General features: G+C 42.3%; 1 protein-coding gene across 2 annotated transcripts in view; it reads right to left on the bottom strand.

Annotated features, from left to right (window-relative positions):
- inpp5a (inositol polyphosphate-5-phosphatase A) overlaps nt 1-20,964 on the bottom strand; it is a 174,041-nt gene that overhangs the window by 41,126 nt on the left and 111,951 nt on the right. For both annotated transcript variants that reach the window (XM_085800826.1, XM_085800825.1), the window contains exons 7-9: nt 18,414-18,466; nt 16,893-17,012; nt 5,574-5,658 (exon numbers count right to left, since the gene is read on the bottom strand). In XM_085800826.1, the coding sequence (XP_085656952.1) occupies nt 5,574-5,658; nt 16,893-17,012; nt 18,414-18,466 (258 nt within the window). The remainder of the gene's footprint in view (nt 1-5,573; nt 5,659-16,892; nt 17,013-18,413; nt 18,467-20,964) is intronic.

The raw sequence follows: 20,964 nt of genomic DNA, 5'->3' as shown, positions 1-20,964 counted from the left end.
ATTGATTTAGGAGGCTATGACAAACCATTTAGAGGATCTGTAAATACAATTTGGCTTAGCAATAAAATAGTCAAATACATCCCTCCTCATGCCTCCTGCCAGTGAGCGGAGTCTCGCTAATTCTTTATGTTTGGGAATAAATTAAAGAACATTCCAGATCATTGGAGCGCTGTTCTCAAATAATACTGCATGAAACAGTTCCTTTTCATATAATAAACCTCTTAATTCATTGATATACTACTTAATTCAAAGTCTGATTAACTACAGGTCAGTTGGTGCGTGCGTATATATACATGTGTGTATCTTTGACTCTAAATGTAAATGTATGAGTGTATCTGGGAAGCTGAGGGCAGCCAAGGAGGGTTGCAGTCCCTAGTGTCAGAGGTGGCACAGAACAGAGGCCCAATCAGTGCTGGCCCACTGGTTAATGGATGGATGGCTCCCAAAATTAATTAGCCTGACTAATGTAGTGTACACTTAATTACACTGGCCTCCTTTTGATTTATAGCTGGCCAGATACACACATGATAGTCAAAGTCACATTAAAAAGGGAAAAATTGTTTAGCCTTTACTTGTGCAAATTATTTAGCCAGACTGGGTTCAGTGGCCAGGACAATGGCCGTCACAGATTTGATGAACAGCTGTAGGTTTCTGCAGGTTACATGCACAGACATGCTTTGTTTTTTTTCAATAATTAAAGATAGATAATTATTATTTTTTGATTACAAATAAAATAATTGATTATAGAACTAGATAAAGCTCCTAGAATGTCCTTAAAATCCTTTTTTCCCCCTCTATTATATGTGTACAGAACTAGAGAAGCGGCCCATTCAGAGGTTATAGTATGAAATTCTGCATATATGTGTAATAATGAATAAATAAAAAGAAGGCATTCACAATAAGATTTTTCCTGGATGTGTCTCTCACAAATTGCTGGCTTGTATTTCTATCTCCATTGTCATGGTCGTGCACACTGAGTGACTCCACAGTGTGAAAAAAGAATGATCTATCATGTTGGCCTGTCATTACTGAGCATTTTACAGCATTCATTAGTTGTGGGCCTAGTCTGGGGCCCCACCTATAATTTCATGCTGCTCAAGCGAGAGAAAAGGACACGGGACAAAGGAAGGAAGATTGATGCCCGGTCCGGCCCCCTCTGCGCTTCCTGCAGCTGCAGAGAGGGGGCGCTGGTCCGGTAGCGCTCTCCAGTCAGCGAGAGGCCAGCTAACCTAATGAAATCTGTCCATGTAGCAGCAGATCAGGCCCAATTAAAGCAGCCCCACGCCATGTCACGGGGACAGTAGATCAAGTCAGCAATTAACCTTCCCGCTGGCCTCTATCAATCCTTAAATTGGAGCGGTCCGGCCAGAAGCACACAATCTCTGCAGATATTAAATTTACATTCTATTAAGTTTAATTAGGAGGGATTTTAAATATACTAGGAGTCCAGGCATGGAGCCCTGAGCCTGTCATCCACACCGTTGATTCACAGCTACCAGCCACCACGAGGGACATACACACACACACACACACCAGTATACCTTGTACCACCTTCTGACTAGAGCATGGAAACAAGAAAAAATACTGTTTGCTGATGGTGTGATTGGGTGAACAAAGGTTATGTGACCTGGTGTGATGACTGACATCCCAGCGGGGGAGCTGGCACCAGACATGGTTTCCAATTCCATCAGAAGATTTTTAGGGAAGGCTACAGGATAACTACTGTAGCTTTATTAGATGACATCATCTTTATGATAATAAAGATGACATTGGAAGTTATCAATAGTTATGGATCTCCATCCCACCTTCTCACACTGAGATCCTCATGAGTGGTACCTGCAGCGATAGCAATCACATCGGTGTAGTGACAGTACACCTGAAGACGTGAACTAGAATCTTATCCAACACTTCTCTATCACAACTGCAGTGTAGCGTTTTAGGAGATATTATAACTGATGATCAATAATAAGAACAAACTCTCAACTATGTACTCAGGATTCTTTCCTCCTTCAACAAATTGTCCCATTTCCAATGTAGCAGTGACTTCCATCTTCTGATTCTGAAATGTAAATATGATTTAAGAGAAGTAACATGGCAAACAAATTTCATGAGGTGGGAATAAAGGAAGGATAAAGCTTAACTAAACTTTAAATTAAAACCCTCCAAGTCAGAATCCAGCTGCTGGAGATCTAACCCAGGTCTCTGGATGCTCCTAAAAAAAAGGTCTTACACACGGGCTGTGCAGCTCTGATTTGAATGCAACAGGTCTCCATGCAGGTCCAGAGCAACATGCGCTGTGTCTTTAGTCAGTTAATCACCAGAGGCTTGAATGTGCCTCAAGCACAAGTGCTTGATAAGGGATTATAAGGAACTGAGGGAAGCGCATCAGCAAATGGACTGTGAAATATCAGATTCTCCAGACAAAACCTTTTCCTTTTGCGGTTTCCTGTTTTATCAGCACTGATGCAAAGCGTGATCACACCCATGGGAGAGAGGACAGAGATGGTTGGTGGGGACTGGACCACCTCCAGGCTGCTCAGCCCTAGCATTAGTCTCCACGTGGCTGTGTCCTTTGTCTGCCAGTCAAAGGGCTGCTGAATGAGGGTCAATTGAAACCAATTCCCTCTGTCGGACACAATTAATGGGGTTGCCCGGGCTGGGCCTAAAGCGGAGGGAGGGGGGGCGAGCCTTTGGTTACTGATCCTGCCGCACAAGCATGCCAGGAATTTGCCACCTGGAATTTGCCCTGCGACAATAACAACCACCCCACACACACACACAACCAAAACCCACCTCCTTTTTCTGTACACACATGGATACATCCTAAAATACCCCCCCTTGTCCCATCCACCCACCCACAAGGGAGGATGGGTGACAGGGGAGTGGTTGGAGGTTGTCCACAGTCTAGTCAGCCACAAAGGAGCAGAGACGGAGAAGAAGAGAAGAGGTGTAGAGTACAGCTGTAGAGAAATGTACTGCAGGACTCTGACTCAAGGTGGGGTCTGGGGAGCCTCCCGGCTGGTTGAGGCTTCACTATGGTTTTCAGCAAATTCAAAAAGACAAGCAATTTAATTTTGTAAATATTTCATCAACATGAAATATATGTATTTATCCGTGTGTTATTTGTACGGAAGAGGATTAGGGCCACTGTGAAAAAAAAGTGAATTCTGACTGTTTTTCTCAGAATTCTGACCTTTTTCTCAGAATTCTGACTTCAATCTCAGAAATCTGATTTTAAACTCAGAATTCTTACTCAGAATTCCGACTTTAATCTCAGAATTCTGATTTTAAACTCAGAATCCTGACTTTCTTTCTCAGAATTCTGACTCTAAACCCGGAATTCTGACTTTAATCTCAGATTCTGACTTTAAACTCAGAATCCTGACTTTTTTTCTCAGAATTCTTACTCAGAATTCCGGCTTTAATCTCAGAATCCTGATTTTTTTTCCTCAGAATTCTGACTTTAAACCCAGAATTCTGACTTCAATCTCAGAATTCTGACTTTAAACTCAGAATCCTGACTTTCTTTCTCAGAATTCTGACTCTAAACCCGGAATTCTGACTTTAATCTCAGATTCTGACTTTAAACTCAGAATCCTGACTTTTTTTCCTCAGAATTCTTACTCAGACTTCCGGCTTTAATCTCAGAATTCTGATTTTAAACTCAGAATCCTGACTTTTTTTCCTCAGAATTCTGACTTTAAACCCAGAATTTTGACTTCAATCTCAGATTTCTTACTTTAAACTCAGAATCCTGACTTTTTTTCTCAGAATTCTGAGTTTAAAGTCGGAATACTGAGAGAAAAAAGTCAGAATTCACTCTTTTTTTTCCCAAAGGCCCTAATCTTCCGCAATTTTGGGCCCATCCTGCCAATGGGACACAGAGGCTGGATTGTGCAGGAAGCAAAACAAGCCAGACAGTGAGAATGAAAGCTGAATCTGCCTTCTTCTTCCACTAATTGCTCTGTTGACTTTAATTGTCATTAAAGTGGCTGCAGCAACCTCTGGGCTGAGCTCCATCCTGCACCAAGGTTGCATCTCATCTGTTTATTGGTGATGTTACAGCCCGCTGTGCTGCTAACACACAGCTTACTGTTAAATCAGACAGGTTGACCACTGTGTGAAACAGCTTTATGTGATGCAGCGCTGCCCATTTCATGGCACGTTTCTCACCGATGACATCATCGGTCTTTTCTGTTGTCCCCATTAAATGGTCAGTGTGTTTGAAGAGCCTTCATTAAAGCAGAGGGTAAATGTCCAGGTGTGTGTGGTTTATGCCGTGGCCCGAGCAGAAGCCTGGAGAGGATGTTTTTCATTTATCTTAATGGAACCATGATGCATCAAAACGCATCAGAAGCTAAAACTATTTCACATATCTAAATGTGAAGAACACCGTGTCTTTTATAACGGAAAATGCTGATAAGACAGAGATCAGTTTCTCGCTGCTATAAATCACCGTGGCGACCTAAATGTATGCCAGGTGACATTTAATTGCGATAGCTGACTTCTGAATGGCCTCAGTGTTTGCACATCTGCTGTTGTGGATTTCTGTACTTGGGATTTATTATCTCCGCAGCAATGCATGTTCACATGATCAGTGGGTGACCCAATTACAAGACCAAAATCAAATGTACTGCACAAACTTTGAGGCAATCAATCCATGCCCCTGATAGATTGCTGAGTAAAAACATGTGACCAGCAGCATCCCCGTTCAGCCGGGGTGGTGGGGTGGTGGGGTGGTGGGTGTTTCTCCAGGAGGGGTGGCGATCTACACGACTGCTCCTCTAGTGGCCGGATGACTAAACTACAAAAGGTCTGGGCTCCTCAGTGCCACACAGAGGGAAGTCCTTCCTAATTCATTTGAGCAAAACCTGCCATTCAGAAAGCTTTCCCTCCTCTTCCCTCCCGCCATGAATGGGAGTCTGATTAAAACGAACAATGCCCACACCTTGAACAGGACCACTGATTCGAGGGCCCATTGTGCTGGGGAAGAGGGAGAGTCCTATGATAACAGACTGGGAGAGCCAACAGTCTGTTATCATAGGACCCTTGGTGTCTGTGGTGGGCCCTTTATGACTTGTTGTGCCACTAACCCCCCCTCTCTCCTCTCTCTCCTTCACATCATGGAGAATCCTGAATGACTGCACTACCTTAGCTCTCCCTGGCCTCATTTGCACCAAGAGAAGGAGGGGAGGAGAAGGAAGGGAGAGGAAGAAAGTAGGGGGGAGGGAGGGAGCAGGAGAGGAAGGCCGAGAGAAAGAGCAGTGAATGGCACCATAACATAACAATGCACTTGGAGGCTCGGTGGGCAAACACAGCTGGAGCAGCCACAGTGAAGCATTTAATGAGTCATAACTCTAAAGAGACAGGGGGCTCCTAAAGCCACTTTTACTATATTGCAGTCTCTCTCTAATGCACACAAATACAAGCACACTAACAATTTATTTTACTATGAGTTTGATAGTACTCAACCACATATACGCGTATAATATATTTGCATACAGTTGCACACATAATCTATATAATTAGACTTCCATCTAATTCACCAGGTGGATGTAATACAAAGCACTCACCTCAATAACCTGCTTGGAGTCCAACCTGAAGTTAAAGTCCCCAAAGACGAAATATGGCACCTTTTCAAACCGCTGGTCTGTGATCCTGTAAAAAAAAAGAAAAGAGAGAGAGAGAGAGAGAGAGAGAGAAGCACAGAGTGAGAATGTTATTAAACGGTCATCATAACCTCTGTGACGGCTGCTGAGTGCACAAGACGACACATCACAACCCTAATGATCCTCCATAATGACCCGTCGTGTTAAATAACAGGAGATTCTGCAAACCGCCGGGTGAAAAACATCACCATTAGCAGGCAAAGGCTGTTAAAGCGGCCATTTTATGATCCCCTTGACCTCAGGATGCTCAGTTCACCAGGGCCACAGTACCACCTAGTGGTCTGCTCACTGTGATTGGAGGGTTTCCACCTGTGCACAGCTCAGACCGTGCACGTTGAGTGAAGCTGCTTTTGCCTTCTGGTCAGCTGGCCCCACATAGTATAGATGTAATGATGGAGCAAAGAGGGAAAACAAGAGATTACATATATGAATATAGTCTACAATTAACTATTCATGTGGAGGCGAGTTGATCCATTGCAGCACAGTGTGTTAGGTTCTGCTCCATGTTTTGGGAGTGGGCTCTGATGCTCATTTCTTTGAAAACATGCTAGAGGTTCACACAGAAACAAACGGTCCGCTCGGCATCAAACCCCATACTAAACCCAATAATAAATCCTGATCATTTCCTTAATAATCGGCTTAGAAGTCGAGGAAAATTCAATTTGCTGGACTGATCAAAGGAAGAGTGAGGCATCCCGAGCCCTCTGAACACGTAGATCTGTGGGTTTAGACCCCGAGTTATAAACCGACCCATGATGCCACAGGTTCCGCCTCAGGAGACTGAACTTGTTTTGTTGTTTGTGCTCTTTTGATGCCTCATGAATCCTTTTTTTTTAATGTTACCTGCATTAAGCGTGTTTTAAAGGGACAGTTCAACATTTTGGCAAATTCTCCGATTGCCATAATCCCTATAGTTTAGACAATTAAAGGTTCATTACCTTTAATTGTCGGTGCAAGCTGTTTTTAGATCATCGGGGCAGAGACGTGAGCTCTGTGCAGCGTACGGTACTTTCGCCTCATCAAACTCATCAAATACACAATCCAACAACTCCAAAACGCTCTGGTGGACAAGTTGTGACCTGCACATTCACCACACTATGAGATAATAATGGAATATTCCAAGACGGAGTTGTTTTCGAGGCAAATGCATAGCCGGAACTACATTCCAGACACGGCTGCTGGGGGGAGTGATTTCAAAAGCGCAAGTAGTTCCGAGTATTTGCTTCATGTGTCGTAATGTTACATAATTATACGTTATTATTTCATAGCGTGATGAATGTGCAGGTCACAACTTGTCCACCAGAATGTTTTGGAGTTGTTGGATTGTGTATTTAGTTTGATGCGGGAAAAGTAGAAATACCATGAGCCTCCGTAGCGTTAGCTGAGCAGCTCACGTCTCTGCCCTGCTGATCTAAAAACAGCTTGCACCGACAATTAAAGGTAATGAACCTACTGCTAAAACTATAGGGATTATAGCAATAGGAGAATTTACCTTTAATGAACTGAACGCAGAGTCTGGTGTCAGAGGAGATCTGTGAGTGCTGATCTTCTCCGTCATGAACTAATTCCAAATCTTTAATACCTCATCACAGTGCCAGCATCCCAGTTCTTAAAAAAAAAAAACACACACACAGAGACACACACACACACACACAGCTAAGTGACATATAATTAACTCTTATGCCTCATCACTTACTTAGAAGTGGCTCTTCTACAGAGCAGAGACAGGAAATTAAGGTGGACGTAGCGCAGCCTCTTGTGTAATTAATGATTCAGGATGCTTGGCTCGCTATCTCCACTAATCGCACGGATAAATCTCACCATGGACTTCCCAGGCCCAGATAACAATATATTTATGGGGCTGTAAAGAGAGAAGAAGGTCCTTCTTAGTGGTGGGTCTCGGTTTTGGCCGGCTGTCGTAAAGCACGGCCACTTCTTCTCTGGGAGGGAGGGAGGAAGGAGGAAGGGGAGGGAGGGAGAGAGGCGAAGGTGACTGGAGTAAGAGGCGGGGAACGTTGCTGTGATATTAAAAAGAGAGTATGTCATTTTGACCTCTCATTATATTAAACAGAAACTGGATCGTCTTTCTATTCCAGAGACTTTTCAGGAGGGGTCAAAAATAAAAGATGTTGACATTGAGAATTTCATTTCTCAAATAACAATCCAAATGTTTTTCCTTCCAAGACTGTCCCATCAATCTGATAGACAACTTCATTTAATCCTGTGGTAAACAAACAGTAGAAAATAAGATCTCATGTTTACTTGTCTTTTTTTAATTATTTAAATGATACAGGTTCTATATAATTGTTGTTGCAATTTCAGCTGGAACTAACAATTATTCCTCCATTATTTAAGGGTTTGCTCTACAGTGAATCAGAAATAAAGATGTGTGAAAGTTTTCCAAATTGGACTTTGAGCTCTTCAAGTGTTTGCCCGTCAAGCTGAATGATTTTCACTCGACTGTCTCTGAAAAACAAAAATAGTGTTTGTTGCTGAATCTTGGACCATTGACTGAATAATGACTTGTATTTGTGGCTGATCTGGAAACAGAGTCACAAGGCCAAACAGCCAAACAACCAAACAGAGTTCTTAGATGGACTCAGTTACTTGAGGACATGACCCTCAGACTCCACAAACACATTACCTCCAATATACCTAAAGGGCCCTGATCACCTAAAACTCTATCACAGCTAAACTTTACTTCATTTACCTGAGTGCAATTGTTCTTCTCAGAGCAGAGACACTGGCTCCAGTGTTTTCTTAAAAACAAGGACAATGTGTCTCCTGCATTAAAGACACTGGTTTATATACAGCAGGTAGATCTTAAAGTTACTTATAATGGAGCCAGAGAGTCAGTATCCAGTGGCAACATGAATCCACATCATCAGCCAAAGATGGAACACTCACAATGACTATTTTTTCAGGATTCCCACTCTTTTCTTGAAATCGTTTTCCAGCACATTTTCAGCTGACGGACATTCGTTTTTATGCCATACACTGATTCATCCCCTGTCCCATTCATGCTTTGGAGAAGTGTTCTTTTCGACAATGGTACCCTATTTTGTAAATTTAATCAGTTTGTTTCTATGCTTATTCCTCTCTCTCATTCTCTCCCAGAAATCTGATTTGAAAATGTGCAGTCTATGGCTCTAATTTATGAAATAATCTCTTAAATGCTTAGAAATGATGACAAATTTATCATAGAACAGCATACATGTTTTTTTTTGGAAACAAAATCCTTAGAAGGGTCTGAAAAAGTCAAATAGAGCTCTGGTAGCTGTGATAAATCATTTTCCAGGACAACTCAAGCTTTTCCAGGACATTTGACTTTTTTTCTCATTTTCCATGTGTTTTCCATGACTGGAAAATTGGTGAACCATTTTCCAGGTTTTCCAGATTTCCCAGGACGTGTAGGAACCCTGTTTTTTAATATTTTAGTAAAAAAACTAATCACAGCCTGATGAAGACTGTGTATGTGTGTGCGTGTGAGAGAGAGAGCAGGCGTGAGTGTGTGCTCGTTAATACACTCAAACTGGCAGTGATGTCATTAATGACTTCACATTCTGGTGCTAAGAGACTCAGCTCTATTTAAACAGGGTTAGCAGGCAGTTTATTCTCTGGTCCTGAACAGAGGGACCCGGCGTACACGTCAGCGTGGGGCCGTAACAACTTGTTCCAGACGTGGGAACTCACTTTGTCCTCGTGCTGATAGACAATTCACTGTGTCTGCTTTTGTGAGTGCAGAAAGTAAACTGAATAAGGTATTCACTTTGTGGTAACATGAGACACACATGTATGCACTCTGCTTTTTACTTTTTACCTTAGTGTCATTGGCTATTTATTGTCACTCTCCTTCTTACCAGTTACTTTTTATTATCTATTACTTGATCATCATTTTAATTATCCTTTTCTTTCTATCTATCTATCTATCTATCTATCTATCTATCTATCTATCTATCTATCTATCTATCTATCTATCTATCTATCATAATAATAAATTGTATTTATAGAGTGCACCTGAAGAACAAGTCTCAAAGCGCTTACAATAATCTATCTATCTATCTATCTATCTATCTATCTATCTATCTATCTATCTATCTATCTATCTATCTATCTATCTATCTATCTATCTATCTATCTATCTATCTATCTATCTATCTATCTATCTATCTATCTATCTATCTATCTATCTATCTGACAAAGATTACACCAAATGATGTAAAAGCAAAGGAGTTCTGATAATAAACAGGAGAGAAGAAAAGAGTGTGAAAGTCCCTGAGAAGAAAGAGGAGTTGAAAAGCAAGGGAGGAAGGAAACGTGTGTGTGTGTTTCTCCTGAGCCTGGAGGTGTCTGTAGCTTTATCCCTCTAATAGCCATGTCTAATACCCGCAGCCTGGCTGTTTTGTCTGCCACTCCAAGATATCGGCCACAGGTCAGAAGGTAACACTGTGTTTACATGATCATTTCCTAAAGCACTCATGGTGACCCACTGGTGTGAAAGGTGACTTTTTTTCCGCTTGGCCTTTGAAGGAAGGAGGGGGCGACGAAGAATTGCAACATTACCTACAGCTACTGGGCGTGAATAGAGGGCCTGAGGGTGGGGGGTCCCAGAGCGTGGGGGGCCCACCCTCGGTGACGCTCACCCCTGAGAGGGACCTCCATTAGCCTCGTCGTGACACTTCATTCATGCGAACTGTTACAGTGTCAGTGACATTCTCCCACAAAGACGCACTCCTTTACACAGTCTATAAACGGGCATTCTCCCGGGCCAATTCATCGTGCGCTGACACCCCTGAAAAAAAAAAACTTCTTCACAAGAGGCCGTTCTCACTGAGGCTTGGGCTGGAGCCTCCACCAGGCCTTTTCCTAGGGGCCACCCAAAGACAGAGGTCAGACACTAATTTATAACACGGCCCTGACTCTGCTCCCAGGATCCTTAAACCAGCAGCACAAAGCCACTACGGCGCATTCTCTCTGCCTGATTCTGCTGGTCTCCCACAGGCAAACGCGCTGTCATCATCAGAACAAACATGCAGGAAGGAAAAAGAAGGAAGAAGGAAAGGAAAGATGAAGGGGAAAAAAAGAACGTTTTTGCGCCACAGACACATCTAAACCTCACAGACAACACTCGATGTACTTCAATAATTCCCGTTTGCCTTTAAATCGTTCTCGCTCCCAGCAGCCTCAGCTCTCTCACTGACTCCTCAGCAGATTATACTCTGTGATTGACAGCTAAACTGAGCCATAATAGACAGTCCATATAGGATTATGAGGGTGAAACCGGGGGCCATGTCATCATTATATTGACAAGATGACTTACCGTAAGTTGGCCGGTCAGATTGGACTTTTCACACAATAGCTGGGCTGAGCTCAGTCTCCCATTGTAAGTAAATGTTGAGAATTTGGGAGAATGTTAACATTGTGAAGAATGTTCTGGGTGACGTCTCCGTGAATGGGCCAGGGGTGGCGCCTGACAGGACCTTTGACACGGCAGGACGGCCTTCCCCTTCGTCCCCCCTGGTAGCACCCCGGCTCCTCGGCAACGCCCCATCCCAACCAGAACACCAAACAGGAAAAGATGTGGTGCTGAGGAGGGGGAGGTAGCGGGGTGGGGAGGGGTGCAAGGATGCTGCAGCGGTCACACAGAGGTTAACCAATAAGTTGGGTCAAACTAACAGATCTGTCTGCACAGACTCAAGATGGAGAGGACACCTTTGAGACAAAGTGGAGCTGACTTATGGGATAATGAGCGGAGCAGGTTTCTGGAACTGTCAGTGAAAAGTGTTTGTTGTCTCCTGGTCATTTATCTATAATGGACTGAATTGGACAATTGTGAAAATGACATAGTTTATCATTTCTGGGACACCTGTGGTCAGGGCTGGCTAAAGCTGGCAACGGCCTCACTGTCCCAGACCTCCACTGTTCCTTGTGTGGAAAATGGCTTTTTTTTGTCATTTGATTACCTGCAAATCTGTTTTGAATTATTTACACTACAATGTCCAGTATCAGCTGGATTCGGATCTTCAACGTTTTTCAGGCCAAAGACCCCCAAACTGACGGAGGGATGGAGCAGGGACCCCCTATTATATTTATCTTATAAAATTGTGTTTTATATTAAACTGGACCTATAGTGCCATGTATGAATGTACCTTGTTATTGTGCATTCAATACTAAGCTATTCAATAATACACATATATTCATATATTCATGTCTTTATTCTAAATTATTCATACATTATTTATATCAATAAGGTATATTATAACTTTTATTTACTTTTTATTATTCTAACTAAAATTGAGACATTCCCTGTATTAGAAAGCCCAGATGAAGAACCCAGACTTATTCTGGATGTCTGAATATGATATGCTGTGTTGGTTTTTTAAAGAGGAGATTTATGCTCTAGCTAGATTCATTGATGGAGCTTTGTTTTGTTGTGGTTCTTTTTTTTCTTTTTTTTTTTGTAATTCTCTTTTTCTCTCCTCTAAAACATGTCTATTCTTGAATGTTTGTATTTAAATGCTGAGTGTCTTGTAAGCCCATGTGGGCTGGGCACAAAAAATGTGCATGACACTGAAATAAAAAATAATCAATCAATCAATCAACCAATCAATCATATAACACTTGTTAATTGATACCAATGCAAACATCAACAACGTCTGTCTTTTGCATGATAATCATGTATACAAGTTATTCAAATTGTTCTTATACTTTTTTTTTTAAATCATGAATGTGGAAACAGAAAAATATTAAACATTTTCTAACCAACCCAAAAATTTTTGACCCCCTGTTGAAGACCTCTGCTTCACACCTTTGATATTTCTAATATATATTGTGCACATGTTAATGCATTAACATGAAACATCAAAAATGGACCCTGATGATGCTGTGGACATGGACGGGACGGGAGTAGAGGTTTTGGTCCTGGTCTTCCAGACAGGTTACCTCAGGAGAGTCTGTAGCAGCTGATTAGATGATGAGCAGCCAACCAACATCAAAACCTGTCTCCTAAGGAATCATGGGAAACACTCCACTTGATTACTCCAGCTGCGTGCCACCATACTCCGTTACTCAATTTGGCTTCATAATGTGAATATTCGATTTCTTATTAAGTTACATGTCGCAATTCTGGCAACACTGATAAATACGAACGGTGGGAACATGAGCTCTCTCTCTCTCTCTGTCTCTCTGTGTGTGTGTGTGTGTGTGTGATAAACAGGTCTATGGGCAGAGACACTGAGGCAGATTAACCTCTGCTCCTGAAGGCCTCCCAGGGAAGCCAGCTCAGCATCACACAGTGACACCACCAATACACACAGACACCTGTACACACACACACACACACACACAAGCAGAACACTGTTGTGTAACTCCTGTACATCTAGACACGTCTTAAACAAATGAGAATAAACCGACTAAATCTTGTATTGTACATGTTAAGCTGCACAAGAATACTTGAATTGTACCGGCACATATCCTTGCGCGGACACACACACACGCACACTAGTCTCCTTAATACATTTATTCAGGCTTTATGGAGGATCTCCCTGTGATTATCCAGTCCTCCCTCTTGCAGCTCAACATGTCTATTGGCTGGAAACTAGCCGGCCTCTTTCAGCCTGTTGTTCTGGGAAAAGCCTAAAGGGAAACATTTAGATTGGAGGGCTCTTTGAGACGCTCTGACAGCTGACTGATGACCGTCCATAAAATGACAAAGCATTGCTGTGTGGTGGCCAGTGCGGCCCACTGCCTCCCCATGGGAAACTAATTGCTTTGAATTGTTAACGGCAACATTATTTTTCTGCCAATCATTGCTTTTCAATGCCTCGAAAATGAGCATGAAACAAGTCTTTTCAGCGAACAAAACAGTTAAATGTCCCCAATGTTGATCAAATTAACTTCAGCAGTGTGACAATGGACTATATTTGTGTGAAAATAATGGCGTGCCACAAAGGACGCCTTTATGCCAGGATTTCACAGTTGTAATGTAAAACTGTTCTCCCCTGAACCGGACCAGGCACTCTGAATGGGGGTTGGAAAAAAGAAACAAATGCAATAGACAAAAGGGATTTTTTTTTTTCCAAGAGGAAGAAAAAAAATGTTGATTTTATCTCATGCTATCATTTCACAGGCTCATTTAGCAGCCATGTTTTCCATCCCCAGGGTTTTCACCATCACTCTCATTACACCGGCCGTCTCGGGAATGAATTAAACAAATTTGAATAATTTTCAAAAGCACACTCATCTCCAGTATCTAGTCCCCTCAGGTTGTGTCAGATCCTAATTACCCTATTGAATATCATTAAATACTTTTTTTTTTACACGTGTTCACACAGACTCTCTTCAACCTCGACATAATAATCAAACAATGATTTCTGTACATCAAGGCCTAGCTGAGTCAACAAGGTGAATAATGCCTGATGTGATGCAGCCCTGGCTGGGCAGCATATGTGAAGGACAGGAACTCAGGCGGAGGGAAAGCGTTTCAAACGGAGCCATGGAAGTGGCCCACACATCAGTGCAAGCTTCAGAGCAGAGCAGTGCTTTTTTGATGTGACTCAATAGTGCAGGTCTGGCCCCGGCTAAACGCTGTTCCTTCTCAGCATTGTTCCCCCGAGGCCTTGAAGCACTTTGGAGATAAACAGCGTTTAGCAGTTAAAAGGGCCACAGAGGAAAAGGCTTATCAAATGTCTTCTCAATGGGCTGAGAGCGAGCTGCATTATTAGTGGCCCGGGCCTCAGATAAGGTGGAAAGCTGCAGGTTTGATGCTCGGGTCCCCGCCGGCACCGCCGTGTGATCATGCTCCTGTGCCGGCCGGCCGCCCCGCGGATCTCGGCCGGTGGTGTGTTCAGCGGCACCCCCCCCCCCGCTCCTTCCCCTCCTCTCCCATTCCGCAATGAGAGATTAGAGCTCAGAGAGGGAGAGAGAGGAGAGAAGGAGGAGGAGGAGGGGGGGAGTTTGGCTTTAGATATTCCCCCTGTCCCTTTTCCTGCTCTGTTTTCAGGGGGTAGGAGTCAGAGTTAGGACAATGGCCAAAAAGATGGTTCCCAACCAGCCGCTGAATGGGAACACTGTTGGTGGTAGCGCTTCATTCAAAGCCCGGCCTGGGCACATTGTCCTCCCAGATCGGTGGAGGAGAATGGAGTTTGCTGGTGGCTGCCAAAAGGTTAGCAGCCTCTGTGAAAGGACCGACCCATTATTCACTGCCCTTTACAGAGCCCGAGCACCCTTTGTGCTCCACCTTCCCTTCCCTCTGCACCGCCAGCTTTTTCTCACTTCGGTGCTCCGGATCCGCGCCCGACAGTTTCCCCCAAAGTGAGCGACTGAGGCGCGATGCCCCCCACTATCCCACCCCCTAGCAAGGAGAAACCAGGGTAGCTGGAACATATAACGACCTCCCTACCACCACCGCCACCTTCCCTCACGCCGCTTACCCCCCTCCCCTCCCCTCCATCTCACCCCCTGTCAAAAAAGAAACCTTTAAATGATATGGCCCAGAAGTAACAACAGCGTTACCATCCCAACACAAGGGGATTTAGAGAGCGCGAGCAGGAAACTGCAACTCAGCCAGCACTATTCCAATTCAATCCCCTCGGCCGGCCATCAGAAACTGAGGGACTCTGCTATTAGGTGCGTTTACAAGGCAACCTTTAAAAATAAATCAACTTGCAAAAAGCGTGATGAAAGCAGAGGAAACACAATGAAAACACTTGAATGTAAGCGACAAGCGAGGTGCTTTTCAAACTTCACCACGCCTGTAAATCCAGCTTAAGTTACAGCGTAATAAAAATTGCAAAAGCTGCCATATTCTTGAGAAACACTCCCACTTCCCAGTCCATTAAAGGTGGACCATTCTTTCATCAAATCAAGAATGAAGCATAGGTAAAATATGGCCTCGGAGAGGATACTTTAAAAAGTACCTCATAATTCATGCACATCAGAAAGCCTGGAGATAATGTATGCCACCCATATATGCATGTAGTTATTCAAAGCTGAAGTGGTGCGGAGCCACGTCGTGCATTCTGATGCTGTTTGAATGGCAGCTCTCCCGCTGCGAGGCCGGCGCCAGGCTTCTACTCTGTGACATGGCCAGGTGGAGCAGGAGCTGCACCAGGCGCTGGCTCTTAATACACACCATTTATTTCAAGGGTTGAGCCTCTGGGGAGCGCACATGTGCCAATGGCATAAACTGCTCATTAAACAACAACACATGCAGAGTAGAACTACAGTTGTTTTCCTGTTGCTACTGAAACAGAGCAACAACAAATTTAAGGGATCATCCTCTGTAGATGATGAACACCTGCAGCAAATCTAATTCATGGGAAAATAACACAAATATAGGGAAAATATTTTCATATATACTAAAGTACAAAGCTGAGACTTGTGGAGTTGTCAAAGTGGACAGAGTTCCTCCTCCAGGAGAGCAAGGACATGCCGGACATGGTAATGAAATAAAGAGTGATTAATCAATATCTGAGGTACATTTAACATAGACCCACAACACTGTGGATATCTTCTTGCAAATCAAAGAGTTTCTGACTAGATTTTGTACAAGACGTGAGTATATATATTTATGTGTATATATATCCTGGACAGTCAGTGGAATTCATACATTGTATGTACTGTAAATGAACATGAAATATCTCCCAAAATCAGACCAAAATGTTATGGATGAAGCGTGGTGAACAAATCAATCTACAAATATTGTCTTTCTTCAGTTGCCAGTAGGGAGACAAAACTGAGGAGGAATATAGAGTTAGACCACAAAAACAAAAAGAGGTGAAAATGAAAAAGGGTTGGAAGGAGAGGCAGTAAATAAGAGTTAAAGAGACTGGAGAGTTCTCCTGTTCTTTTTTCTTGTCTGACAAAACTAGGCTTGGTGTCTTGCTACTCCTACTTTTTTGGTAATATGCAATTCACATTCTTTACATACTTTGTCTTATGTTTGTAACACATACATGTGTCTATACATTTTATTTTACCTGATAAAGACATGACAACCAAAACCTCATAAATAAAGTGAGATCAAGTGGTCAAGCTGTTCCTTTTGGTTCTTTCTCAGTGGATTTTGGATTGAATTAAATTGTCTATTACTAACTGACCTGCTCAAGTTATTATTGTAATCATTTATTAGACATTATCATCTTCCAAATATATCGACAATATTAAACAGGTCATCTAAACATGCATACAGGCTGAACATGAAAACAGAGGTGTGGACAGTACCTGTCTAAGACGTAGCCCAGGGCCTTCTGCCTGGTCCCAGAGTAGACGGAGGGGCTTTTCTCCCAGGCCACCAGGTTGGAAGCATCATGGAACAGGTGGATGTTGACCAGATCAAAGGCACTGGGATGAAAGAATACACAGTGAGTGAGCTTCTTCTTCCAGACCCTCATATATATATACACTACTACATACTACAACTGCACTGGGACGCATGTGAAGTTTAATTTCAGGTGAGAAAACTGTTTAATGCCTTAATAAAGTAATGCTTATTCTTACTTTTCTTAATGCTTGTTTTACTGTGATTTGCTGCTTGTGTTACTGCTATGCATGCCTCAATGCATGCTTAAATATTTGTGTGTCTGGTCCGTTGCTTTATATTGCTGTTGTATGTACTTTTTATAGTATTATTTTAGGGATATGCAATATGTATACAGAATATATAGTATGTAATGTTGTTTTGTTACAGGTTGGCAGTTATCTTGCCCAGGGACTGCAGTTGAAAACTAGCTACTTAGCTAATAACAGGCACATTTACAGAAATGTCCATTAATGCGCACAGTCCCTGCAAAATAAAATAAAATAAATAAAAGTGGTAGATTTCTTACTGAACATTAAATATTATATTATCTATCCGGACAGAGTAACAAATATTTTCTATCAAATAAACATTGTAAAAATAAAATGTGAAAGCACTTTAAACACATCTGAACCCATCTGAACACACACATACACACACTGTAAACACCACTCTGCTTCCTTTCAGTTTGTCCTGTCAGGCAAAGGCAAGATAGCTCAATGTTGGGTGATGAACACCGCCCGGCTCATCCTATCAATCTGGCCTGTTTTGTTAGTATAATGTCGGGCAGGGTGACCCAGAGGAATAGCTCTTATCTCAATGGGGTTTATTCTGCAGTGACATCCTGAACAAATGAATACATGCACGCTCTCCCCTATCTCTGTCTGTCCCATCTCTGATCTGATCTCCCTATTCTTCACCAGCATCTCTCTCCCTGCCGCTCTTGTCAAACGTCATGCCCCTATTAAATGCTTACCGTTTCAACTCTTTAGTTCTCATGTCATCCCTCTATTAGATTACAATCCCCGTCTTGCCCCCCCCCTCCCTCCCCCGGCTGGCTCACTCCCTCCCTTACTCCCCGTTCTGACCACTGGAAGCAAGTGTTTTTTATTCAGCTCATACAGGTTCAATTGCATGTAATGTTTTTTGTCATCTGTCATATGCAGCTGTTTGACTAATGTGAGCATGTGTAATCAAATCGCTGCCTGCTGCTGTGGGACACCATCCACGAGGACTCGGCTATGTAACCTGTCCCTTCCTGTGTGTGTGTGTGTGTGTGTGTGTGTCTTGTGCTGTCTGTGATGACTGCAACACAAGCAGCCCAGACAGGACTCACACGGTTAGACGTGTTCCCGTCTAATCTCAATGATACAGTCGTAATGATTCAAGGTTGAACAAAGATGAGGTGGGAAGCGTCATTGAAGGGACTTCTTAATAAAACTCACCAGTCAGCCAGGGCCCATCGAGTTCTGATGAATCCCTTTCTGGACCACTTGCACTGCAGAACAGGAAGAGACTCAATTCAGCATGACAGCAGTAGACTTTGACATCACTGAGGCTTCAACTGTCATCATGAGGCAAATTAAAGGTACAGGAATGAATGATTTATGGAGAAACAGTAACGGTGTCCACTACCTGAGAGCACTGATGCATATCTGGCATTTTCCTGCATTATCAGAGAGTTTTTACTGTAATTTACATCCTTTAAAGGAGACATATTCTGTCCCTTTTCCACAAATTAAAATAGTTCCCAGGTGTCTTAAAGACATGTCTGTGACATGCTTTGGTCAAAATACCCCAAGGATCAAACATCACAGCTCTTTTCATCCTCTCAAAACAGCCCTGTTCAGAACGGCTGGTTTCAGTGCCTGTCCCTTTAAATGCAAATGAACCACTACTTGCCCCGCCCCTTCTACTGGTACCAGGTAGGGGTGGGGTTAAAAACTAGTTACATCATTGTCAGACACCTGAGGGAACAGCTTGTAAAACTGAAAATTAGTGAGTTTTTTGTCAATTCTCACATTTTGGGGACCGGAATGCAAAACAAACACTCAAATATACAGTATATTAAAGAGCCTTCAACAGTGATATTTCCATAATATGTCCCCTTTAAATTTGGAATAAATTACTTCAGAAAGTAATTAGTTACTGAGTTAATACATTTACTCAAACACTTCACCAGAGTACAGTTTGGAAGCTCTCCTGTTCTACTGAAACAGGTCTGATGATATTTGATATTCACTCCATTTTCACCTTTAACAGCACCACATTTATAGTATGTGACAGTTACAGCTGTAATTTACTGCACACATTAAGATTTGCTGGCACACAAAATGTTTTACATTCTTGTTGGTAAAATGAGCCAAAGGAATAAAAACTAGGAAAACAACATTAAGGCGCTGTTTATCTGTTCATATATAAAGAGGGGTGTGCTGCTTTCCTGTTTTATTTGTTAATAAATATAATTTTGTTTTTTATTTTAGATTCATAACAGGGATTTTTAATTATTTTATAGACTCAAAGAATAACAGCTTAATTCAGAAAGAAATATCCAAATTCATTTATAATGGAAATAATCATGAGTTGCAGCCACACACAAGAATGCATTGAATGAAAAATACAGGCAGGAGGCCTTAAGATAAAACTGCATCAACACATTTGGTGTTTCAGACGCTTGTAAAGTTGGCTAGAAATTTCTTCTTTTTTTATTTTTGAAGGACAATAAAAAAGTTATGATAGATAATGTAGAGAAGTGTGTCATGAAACTGTCGCCTGCTTAGGTGAAAGCCTCACAAAATATAAAAAGCATAGCATGTAGACATCTTGTATGCAGCTGTTTGATCAGATCCCACCAGCCTCCAGTTAATTATCCAATCACAAGTCCAAAGCTCTTACTCAAACAGCACATGATTCACCATGAAGCTGGTTATTAAATGAGAGACAAATTGATGTTGTGAGTGTTCTCATTCTGAATAGATAAATAAGTCTCTTTCCTTCAGCCTCTCTCTTTTTCTGTCTATCTCTCTCCAATACGCCTGATGGGGAGTTAACTGCAGTGATGAATAAACTAATTATGGGCCAGGTCACAAAATTACAAATTGCCTAATTTTATTTAAAAATCTCAGATGCAAATTAAAGGGCTAAGAGGTATTTGATTGCGCCTCACATCCTTCAATCTGCATTAGTACAAGATTAACTGTATCAAATTGAATTACATTAGCATACTTGAATTAATCCATACTGCCTCTGCAGGATGTATGGGCCCAATTTTAACTTGCTGTCCCAATATTGTGTCTTTGAAAAGAGCAAATGGAATTAGATGCGAGTGTCACACTGCATCAAAACTGATTGACCTTACACTTGAAGAAATATGTTTTTTAAACTAACTCAATATATTTAAGTGATAAACACAAGCAATGAGGATTGAGTAAGTAAGTGTGGTAATCACAGTCATGTGTTTACGTATATGCACAAAATGTATACGCAGACCGACTTTGTAGCATGGAATATCCATTACTGTGTGTTTGTTGAAGTAAGTTGAAGGGGGGAGAAAGTCTTAGAGAGGGGAGGGTGAGGCGGGAGAAGATGGGGAAGGGGGGGGGGGGTGGGGGGGCAGGTGGACTTGCTCAGTGTACATACAAGCTCTGACTGCAGCCAGAGACATTTAATCTCGATTTAATTTAAAGAGCCATTAACTACAATCGCAGCATTAAAATCCATCACTTCCCTGACACCCGGCCCCAGATTGCCCCATTTCCTCCTCCTATGACTGATTGACCCCCTGCTTCATCGCTTGCTTATAAACACACACACATATACACACACACACACGGTATCACGTGGCCGACCATTGAAGGTAAGTCAAACATACATCCACATATCAGGAAGTTTAAAAATATACACTCTTCAACCTTTTTATTTCCCTTCTTTACCAAATTGTCGTGCTTTTATTTTGCAGTAGCAGTGGAGCTCACGTGATTTTATCTCTCACAATAA

Source organism: Trachurus japonicus, chromosome 15, assembly GCF_045865225.1.
Source record: "Trachurus japonicus isolate A0001 chromosome 15, Traja_1.0".
In the NCBI taxonomy this organism is placed as follows: domain Eukaryota; kingdom Metazoa; phylum Chordata; class Actinopteri; order Carangiformes; family Carangidae; genus Trachurus; species Trachurus japonicus.
The sequence above is the reverse complement of the archived record's forward strand: the minus strand, read 5'-3'. Positions and strand labels throughout refer to the sequence as shown.